We start from the raw sequence: 10721 nt of genomic DNA, 5'->3' as shown, positions 1-10721 counted from the left end.
GCCGTGTCGGGTGGTGGCGGGATTAACGACACATTTACATTTACACGATCTAGACAAAAAAAAGAACCCCCCCCCCTATATTAAGGTTTTACAAGCTGCCTGTTCGCGTGCATCGCGTTCCCTCGGCACTCGCTTAGCTGTTCCCATGGCACTCGTGTCAAGGGATTAATTGTTGTAATTGACAGTTATTGATTGCCTGCAGAAACAAGACGGCGGCCGCGTAGAACTCCGTCCGAGCGCTTCAAGCACTCGCGCATTCCGACCAAGCCTCGCCTCGTCATCCCTGTTGGCGGTTGAGTTCGAGACTGAAGAGTTTTGCTGCGCGATTTGCAATTTCTACGCGTGCGTCGTTTCGTTAATTTGGCTGGGCGCTCAATTTTTGGTTGAATTCCAGCTCTTTGAGAATTCAAGTATGGGTTTGACGAACCTCACTCGCATACGCAGAACGGGTGGGAAAGTGCTGTCCCTCTGCTGCGTGTGGCTCGCCGGTCACTTGACAGAACGGATCTCAGAGCCAGCTCTGTGATATCCACTTCTGTGGGGTGTGCTCAAGCACGGAGGGTTGAAACTACTTTCTGCGACACCCAAGAGGATACTTCGTGTCTCGTGACGTGACGCCGGTATCCCAAATCGGGGATAACATTGAAGGAAGAAGTATTTTATTTGCTTCCCCCCCAAGATAGCCTCACCGAGTCTCAGAAATCACTTTCAGGAGGGTCCCATTTGAGATTATTGATCAGTCTTCGCGAGAATGTTTGCCTCGAGTGGGAGTAAATGAGTGAGGAATGTTTAAACTTTGCACAAAATCGGTCAGCAGCACATTTACCGTACTGCCTCCAAAAACACACCTCATCGCCCAAAGCAGGTTGGCATTTCACACCTTGGCGTGACCCACCAGCCCCACAGTCCAAATTGCTGTCACACGCATGTAGTAAGACTGGCACGTGTTCGGTCCTTTTATCAACCCACTGCTGGATGACGGCCTCCCAATGCCATACAAGTCAATGACCTACATGTGAAAACGGTGGCGAAGAGACTGCACCGCATTAAATCCTCAAGAGCATGTGAAACCACGTAGGTAAAACAATCAATAAAATAAAACTAAATTAGTGATTTAATAAAATAAATGAAAACTAAATTAGTGATTTAATTTAGTTGTTTTAACTTATTTTATTGTTTTACCTACGTGACTTTACCAAAAAAAAACCAGAGTATGAATCCTTGCAGTCACGAAAGCTTCAAATCTAGAAAGAACATGTGAAACCAGCCACGTATTGTAACTCTGTTTCATTGCAGCGGCAGGAATTGCACTTTCAGTAAAGAGAGGTTGCCCTTCGACCGAAAATCGTGGAAGTTATTTGAAAGTGTTTTACCACACCGGTCAGTGTGGGTTGAAGGTCAGGAGCATAGACTTGGGAACACAGTACTGTATGTTTAAACACAGGCTTTCGTGACCAATTCTATCCATGAGGTTTTTGGGTTATATCACGTCGTTAAATCCGCCACCACACGACACGGCCAATAAGTAAGGTTTGTCACGTAAACGTGGAGCGGTGCTCTGCTTCCCACTAGAGCCTCACTTGACCAAGTACACACCATGTTGTTAGCTAACTAAAAGGGGTAATCATCAATGAACGACAGCACTTACTTATGTTGGGGAGCGTCTATTTTTATACAGCGGAGAACATGTTCCGATGCCTCCGTGATCATCAGTGGGACAAACGGTCTAAGCCAGGGGCTTAGACCATCAAGCTGCATCTCCAGAGCCGCATGCGGCTCTTTGAGGACTGCTTTGTGATGTTTTGTATTAAGGACACCACCGACTCGTATTCACTTTTATCGCGGCTCTTGAAATAGTTTTTTTTTTACAGAATTCGAAAATGGCTCTTCTTGTTATTTTCGTTGCAGACCCCTGGACGAAGCTACGTTCCTGCCATCTCGACAAGGCACATATCTCTGGGCAGTAATGAACGCAAAATTCAAACTTTACATCGTCCATCCGTATAAAACCGAGTTCACTTTTTTCAACGTCGCATAAACAACAGCAGCCTGCTACGTGTGAAACAGAAGCAACGTTTATTAAAAAAAAACATTTAAAAAAGGCCCGACGGGGCAGAAACATACATCTATACAAGACGATTACATACGTGATAAAAACGGTGAAGTGACTGCATTAAATCGCCAAGCGCATTTGCAAACAGCTACGGAATGTCATCTTGCTGCATTGCAGCGGCAAGAATTGAATTCGCAGCAAAAAAAAGAGATTGCCCTTCTAACTAGAATTGTCACCGAAAATAATGGGTGGTGATCTAGAAAGGCACACGAGAAGTGGTCCTTCCTAATGTGTATCTTTGCCGCTTGCCGTTAGAATTGAATTAGCAAGTATTTCATTCACTCTCCCATTTGTCATCCTAGGCCAAAAATTGAACCCACGCTGCCCTTTAGTTAACACGGTGACAGCCCATTGAGAGCCCTTATCTCGATTGGAAGGGAGACCTGGGGTCTGGAGCAGTTACATCGGAAGAGAATGTTGTCCAATTCGGTTCAAGTGATTTTCAAGTAAAGGCAAACCTCCTTTCCTCACACAGTACTTGACAATTCGAATATGCATTTACCAGTGTACGGTAGTATTTTGTAAATATATATATAAAACATAACTTGCAAGCAATGTTGTCTTAATGTTTTTTTATATTCAATGCAGTCTTAAAACGTTATGGTGGCCTTGACGTACGCACGCATGTTTTGCTACAATATACAAAAGAAAAAAAACGCTTAAAAAAAGATTAATCTTACAACTATTCGGAATAATAAAGTTGATTTGCGTGCGATTTGTTATCAATATACAACGGCCACCTTTTTCTACAAATATCACAGGCTCTTTTAATAACATCCGCTATACGGCCAACACGTGTCGTGAACGTCTCTCGTTGTTGCAGGACGGCAGCAGACATCGCATCGGTGATCCCACGCCAACAGGCCTAGTGGTCAGCCCACCACCGCTCAGGCATATTGTGATTATTATAGAATTAAAGCACCAACAAACGTATACAATAATGTATCATTGTCTTTAAATGTTACTGTTATACGAGTCCAATTTAACCCAATCATGCTACGGCATATGTTGGCACAGGGCAGAAACGTCTTTTGACTTACCAAAAACCTCCAGAACGCAGCGGAGCCTCACATCGCACTGGGGGAAGTACCCGGATGTGATATCACAGGGCCTACTGGCATCCTTCAAAAAGGTCAAACTCACCGTGACTTCTAGGGCACATTCTTCAGCTGAAGAGATGAGCGAGTGGTTTAACGACGCGGGTCTGCCGGACAAACATCCTCATGGTTGTTGGGTGAAGCCAAATCAAGTGCGAAGCGAAGTTCTATGCAGTTCTTTATTTGGTGAAGTCATTGGCGACCACTGCACTTGAGAAGCTGCCTTAATCTAAGGTAGGAGCGCGGAATTTAAGCGCAGGATCTAGGCAGCTCTGACTCCGTTCTACAATACGTGCATTACCCCCCCCCCCGCTCCCGAGCCGAGCTGCCAGTCACCTCAATAATGCTTTTTCTTTTGTCAAATGAAGCAAATTCCAGAAAGTGATCTGGGGTAAGTGATCTGGGTTCACTTGGTGAAGAGCTTGATCACAGGAGATGGATTTTCTGGATCCACCGCTCCAGTTAAGAAGTCCCACGACGCCTCCACTTCTCCAAACAAAGTATTCCCTTTGGAGAGAGACACACACATACGCACAAATTAATACAGAAATGTGGACACACACCCAAAAAGATCCCCCCCGTATAGCATTAACAGACCGTTGGGGGAAATGCTGTGAAGCGAGCCCCTATGAAGGCCAGCACGGCACACGAGGGGGTGGGTGGGTCAGTACCAGATCCTAATTTTAGGCTAAGTCGACCTAGGGGATGCCTAGGGCTGGTTCAGATAATCGTTACAGGTATTGGCCTTGAGAGGGAATCGTGATGCACCGTGCTAACCATAACACTGCTACTCCCCACAGACATATACACACAAATGAATAAATATGCATGCACACACACACGTACAGAGGCACACGCACGTATACAGAGGCACACACACGTAAACATAAAAATGCAGATCCATACAAAGACAAAGATTCCCCGTATAGGCCTTAAATACTGTTGGGGCAAGTGCTGTTAGCGAGCACCTATGAAGGCCTCAACGGCACACGAGGAGGTGGGTGGCCGGCGCCACATGCGGCCGCCTTTGTCTCCCGCACCAGGTACTCATTTGAGGCGAAGTCAACCTAGGGGAGGGCCCAGGACCGGTTCAGATACTTGTCACTTGTGTTGGCCGTGAGCGGGAATTGAACTCACGTCGTCGGGTTCGTAGCACAGCGCGCGAACCCGCTACACTACCCGCTCCACACCACACACGCATATATACATATGCATGCACATGTACAGATAAACACAGAGTTTGAAGTTTCTAACCGTTGTAGTTTTAACAACTGCCAATACACTGCGAGTGAAACGGCTGCAATGACTTCTGTTATTATGGTCACTACTGCTGGACTGGACTGGGACACTTGACCATTTGCGCTGTGCTTTGAATTACAAGTACACATTTGAAGGATGGATTGGCTCGAGCATCTGCGCACATACAAAAGGACTTTTGTCTCAACGATCACAATTTCATCATCGCTGCAACACAAAGAGAGTATTCTGTGCTAAGATAGAAAGTATAAAAACAATGCGGATGAAACCCATGCACATGAGATCACGACCCAAAAACGGCACGGGAAAGGTCAGATAAACCTACTTGCCGTACTGCCATCGACTGGTGAATTTCTAGTCCTGCAGGTTGGGTGTCTCAAAGAGGCATGACGATATATCTGCGCGACCCACCGAACCTGAAATGCTGTGCTGGATTACAGACGGCCAAGCCCACACCAGACAATATCCTAATCTTAAAGCGTATTGCACATAGCTAATACGTAACATGTGTGCTCATGCACGGTCCCACCACTGGATGAGGAACTTTGCCACACCGTGCGGGGTTGTGGGGATCACTTGACCAACACCTTCACCGTGCTGGGCAGTTCGGGCTGATGGTGGGAGCAGAGACGGGAGTACGGAAGTATAATACAACCTTCTTGGTTCTTTCGGTAAAGTCACGTAGAAGGGAAATAATAAAATAATACAAATTAAACATAATACAATAATTCTCACGACGTTTCGGCCACAACGCAAGCAGCCGTCCTCAGGTGAAGAACAGGTCTGTCGGAAAGACAGCGTCTGAATGAAACACCCCAGGCTTGGAGTGTTCTTTACCTGAGGACGGCTGCTTGCGTTGTGGCCGAAACGTCGTGAGAATTATTTTATTATGTTTTATTTTTATTATTTCCCTTCTACGTGACTTTACCGAAAGAACCAAGAAGATGAATCCCTGCAGTCACGAAAGCTTTAAATCGAAATATAATATAACCGTTGATTTTGCTTCACTGCCTTTTGATCCGCACCACGTAGACCCAAAGACTATAACAGCCTGTCGTGCATGGTAGTTGCCCATCCAAACACTATACGGGGTCAGTACAGCTTGGCTTCTGAGAACTGCCAAGATCGGGCGAATTCAAGGTGATTTAGTCATAGGCACAAGTCTTTTTTTTAACACCCTACAGCGGAATGGCTCAGATTAGTGCACAGTTTGAACCTTAGATGTGCAGATGTTTCAATTGGAACGTTCCATTTAACCGTAGGGGGCGAAAGAAACAGAAGAGTGTATGGCTCTCTCAAATAAAAAAAAACACCCAGCATGTTCTTAAGGAAATATATGTATGGCTCACAAGCCAATAATTGAAAATGTCACTATTGTGCACGGACACTCTCTGTGGCCTTTGAAAAACAATGACTTTAACTGAACTCTTTCAGTAGCACACCGCAAATGCCAAATGAAGACTGTCCATCAGAGGGCTGGCATTCCGAATGGTGAAGATAAATTCTGGGCCTCAATTGCGGCTGCATATTGTTTTAGAAAGGTTACCACGGGGCTGCGCCGATCGCCGCAGTATTACTGCAATAAAATAACTCCGGCGGTCAAGTTGATAATTATTATTACCGCGGTTCCGTTTCTCTTGTCATGTTGAAATTTCCATTCCCATCAGGGTCACTCGATGAGTGACGGAACAATCGCGGCACGTGGATTGTCCCGTCGCCAGCGCGACATTTCCATTGCGCCTTCCGCGTGGAAAGAGGTAAGCACAGTTATGGCGGAGGTGAACAGCAAAGCATGATTCGCCACACTTGCTGGCCAACGATTTGGTTGCTTTGATAATTCCCGCCGCTAGATTTGGAGATGCACACCAGCAACCCAGCATTTTGGAGGCGGGGTTGGTGGATCGTAGAGAGCTAGATATACGAGCGAGAATCTGAACTGTAAAGCTACAATGCCATTGTAACACTCTGCTCAAAGAGTGCAATGAGACTCGGTGAGCACGAAAATCTATTACATTGCACTGTAATCCACGAGTAATATGCCAAACATTCCAAATAGGCACGTATAACCATCCCAACAATTATTTATAATCTCGCAGTGATGAATTTCGCCAGGCCTATTATTTTTGTATATTTATTGAGCTGTAGCAGTCCTTAAGCCGGCATGCCAAAGTAATCCCCCTCTCTTATCCAAGAGAGACAGACTCTTTAATATCCGTAGCGCAGACAGGATCTCATTTTCACATCTCATCCAAATGTAGCAACTCCTGGAGTCTGTCTGTCTCTCACGAGACCATAATAAGCTTTGTTGTGCTTACAGCGTCTGCAACAATGACCTTGGGCAAAGGAATGCCGCAACAGGCATTCCATGTTGTATTTCACGGAAGACAGACGCGTATATTCAAAACACGGTGCGACTCGTGCCAGGATATTAGAGGCCTTAAGACATCTTTACGGCCGTTGTTTTCATACCCCGAGCTTAAAAGAAATATATCAAATTGTAGCAAAACGCAGACAGCCCCGTATGAATGACATCAGATTATACGCCCACACACTTCCACTCCGCAGATCAACGGGCAGATGCTTAAAAGGGCTGTGGGCTTGGGGAAGAGGCGCTGAGTTGATGTTTGGGCACCTGCGCCTTGAGGCCAAAGCCGGCTAATCCAGGCTCACAGAGCCAACTCTGCGATGGGCTCGCTGACGAGGAAAGAAGTTGGAAGGTGTTTCTCCCTGTGTGTGTGTGTGCACGTGCATAATCCGTTAATTACACACACGCACGCACCAGCAAACTTCAGGGTCGTACATTTGTGTCAAATTTATCAGTTATGAATGTTCAAACCCAAGTCAAACGGTCAACCCCCTGCCCAAACAAGCAATGGCATATGACGTATCTCTCTTACCAACATTGGACCAGTGGTGGAAATTCCACATTCCTATGGTGTGGGACAGTCTCTTTAAAGGATGATCACTGTCGAATTCCCACAAAGTTCTACTCAATATATAAACCCTGGACGGATGATACGTTTAAGCAATCCAGACAAGGAATTTAACACTCATTGCAAGTCAAGTACACCAACTACAGCTACATAGCCAGCTGAAAATAACTAGAATAATTATTATTTATCGTTATACTATGGAAAGAAGAGACATATGAGTAGTACTATAATAATTGTTATTCTATTAGACACAGAGGATGCAGGGTGAAATTCAGATCCATCTCAGTTTACCCATTTCATGCAAATCTACTCTGTGAAATTGCAAATGACCTTACATGGAGAAACGTGAGGCGGCCCCGGGGGCTCAGGGGGCTAATAACGGTGTCAGAACCATGAACCAGTAGCCACTGCTGCTGCTGCATATTCCCATAAACATTCTAAACTAGACCCGAGGCATGGGTCCTGTCCCAGCTCTTGGCTCCATGGACTTGGGGCCCCGACCGTCCATTCATCAAAACCCCCTCCTCCCTTCTGTCCACAGGCAGAAGCGCCGATAAGTTTCCTAATTTTTAACCAGGTTTAACGTACACTTGGGTTAGCTTACAATAGCATGATCCTTCGACTATACTGTCTGATGGGCTATATGATAAAATTATCACGTGATGGCAGACCACGTGACGTCAGAGTGTCAAGTATGCAGAAGCTCTATCACATGACGTAATGAAGTCTCCACCTCCGATTAGCACGGTTGGATACGTACGGTGCGAAAGAAGACAACATACATACATCTCTATCTTGTTAATATTTGCTTACATCTTACTGACATGTATCTGTTTATGTACCCATAAGCCATAGATCTCAATACGGGCCACTCAGAGCCTTTTCGGGCCATATGTAGCCTGCAGGCCGCCAATTGGCTCTCTACTATCCCAAATAATAAACTTTTTATGTTTGTAATTTTCTACCATGCTCTTGTAATCAAAACAAAGGCCAGAATTTAACATAGGCCCTGACCCCCGTACGACAAAGCAGCTGGCTTTGTTGCTGTCCAAGCTGAAAACTGGTCATTCCCTTGGCAAAAGGAGCTAGGCAAGCGAGTTGCAGGCCCAGATTCAGCTCGCCCTGGCCCTGTAAGGCTGCCGTGAGAATGTGGCCGATTACGTGCAAGCAGGAACGCAAGCGTGTGATCCTGTGCACAAACCTGGGTTCCAGTGACCCGTGATCAAACCAGACTCAAGTGTAGCGAGCTCAAAGTCTCAGCTGATTCACCAACGATTTCACGAAAAATATATAACATTGGGGTAGTCACCTAATTTTTAGTACTCTAACCATGATGCTTAGACAAAATATAATGCAAGACTACCGCACAATCGGGGCTTATAAAAATGTGCACCCCTTCGTGTGGATGTCTCTTCAAGGGAGTTCAGAAGTAGCTGCGCACTCTCATTTTGCCGTGGTCATTATCTCTCACAAATCGATGCGTTAGTTCGCTGCAAAAGTTCCCACACGGAAAATCCGTCTCGTTGCGACAGCGACAGATTTAAGTGCCAAACGCTAAAATAAATAAAGATGAAGACACGCGGTTTTGTCTTTCACGCATATTTTGAAGTCACCCTAACCTGCAGCAATGACAGTGAGGAGTTTGCACACCTTGAACCAAAAAGAAAATTACCAACAACCACAGACTCACAATTGCAGGAATTATTCTAAGTATTTGACAACGGGTTTTTTTTCTAGTCTGACAGCTGCTAAGAACCTTACATAATGCCCTAGGCATATGCATTAACCCAGCTTTCAATCACTCAAATTCACTTTTTTTTTCTGAGGAGTCAGATATGCCCGAGTCTGTGTGTATGTACCTGTGCGCTAATCCATAACACCTGGCCCTGTCCAGTGATCACCGGCCAGCAAACCGTTGATACTTCACGCAGCCTCAAAGTGCACCTAGTCTGGCACAACCACCATGGGGACATCACTAACCCTTTCTGATGAATGGTGGTGGTTGCTGTTGTTCTAAGTGCAAACAGCCCAGGAAATAACCTATGACACAAAGGTCTGTCGTGTGACCGCCTGCCAATGACATTTCACCACGCCCAAATGACTATCAAGTGCACCTAAAACAAGAGTGCCGTGTCGCGGAGATGTCACCGACACTTACTGGGCAAGTGGCAGTGCAAACATACGTGGTCATATATTAATTATTCACTAGCATTTACATAGTCAGCAATGTCTTCGCCAGCCCGTGCACTCTTTCTCAGGAGGGTCCCGCTTGCGATGCCAATACCAATTCCTTACTCAGCATTTTAGTGTCAATAGGACGACGTTCGAGTGCCCGGATAAAACCCAGAGTTTGAGAATTTCATACAATGGAAGCTTTGTGCGCGGTCACATTATTTAATTACAATGCATTCATTTTTTGTCAACCGCAGACCGTGCCTTGGCCGTAGTGGATACAACCCGGCTCGGTCGAACACTGCGAGCACCTATTGTCACTCGCAAACGGCACGTGTGTGCGTTTGCGCCGGTACGGGGGCAACCGACTTGTAAATTAATTCGCGGAACCACTCCGCTGCTGCCGAGCGGGTCAGACAAACCGTCGCAGGTGGGTCCCACCGCACCTGGTTTCCCCGTCAGAGCAGTCACCCCCCCTCTCAATTCTCCCCTTGCTCCCCCTGGCTCTACCCAAGCTTACTAAGCCTGTCCAAATCTGCTGAAAAATGCAAAAGGCAGGGTCAGAAATAATTGCGGTTTTGATGGCGTCGCGACTGGGGGGGGTGGGGGTGGTGGTGGTGGGGTTTGCTCGGTGCACGATTGTTGTCGGAACACTTTGCCGAGGACTTGCCCTGCCTTTGGCTCTCGTTAAATGCAAAAACCAAAAAAGAACAAGAGGTGGAAAAAACACAATGTCCTCATGCCAAATTAAATGTTCCTAATATATCAATGGAAGTTGAGCGGCGGGTGCAGTGGTTAGAGTACTGCGCTATAAACCTGGTGACTACAGTTCCATTCCCGATAAAGACTAACATCAGCGGCGAGTCATATATGAACTGGTCCAGCAGTGGATTGGCAAATAGCTGAACATATTTCACACATGGAAGCAATGTATGAGTTACTCACGGCGTCTCAAAAACACTTTCAAGATGGTCCTGCTAATTTTGTTTAGCAATTTTCTTAAAGTATCTTGTACCTTGTTTCTCTTCTCAAATAGGCATTTGAGTAGAGAAACCCGACTGAAATATCCACACAGGAGGTTCAGCAAACCACCTTTGTGCCATCTCCTGGCTTCCTTGGAGCCCAACTGGCATGGGAATGTCACAGCAC

The 10721-nt window shown here is 46.0% G+C and overlaps 1 protein-coding gene across 2 annotated transcripts in view; it reads right to left on the bottom strand.

Annotated features, from left to right (window-relative positions):
* Positions 1-2059: 2059 nt before the first annotated feature.
* The window catches only part of DSN1 (DSN1 component of MIS12 kinetochore complex), a 69203-nt gene continuing 60541 nt past the window's right edge, over positions 2060-10721 (bottom strand). For both annotated transcript variants that reach the window (XM_078603515.1, XM_078603517.1), the window contains exon 12: positions 2060-3717. In XM_078603515.1, the coding sequence (XP_078459641.1) occupies positions 3617-3717 (101 nt within the window). In that variant the 3' untranslated portion in view covers positions 2060-3616. The remainder of the gene's footprint in view (positions 3718-10721) is intronic.

Source organism: Lampetra planeri, chromosome 20 (assembly GCF_965212315.1).
Source record: "Lampetra planeri chromosome 20, kcLamPlan1.2.h2, whole genome shotgun sequence".
In the NCBI taxonomy this organism is placed as follows: domain Eukaryota; kingdom Metazoa; phylum Chordata; class Hyperoartia; order Petromyzontiformes; family Petromyzontidae; genus Lampetra; species Lampetra planeri.
The sequence above is the reverse complement of the archived record's forward strand: the minus strand, read 5'-3'. Positions and strand labels throughout refer to the sequence as shown.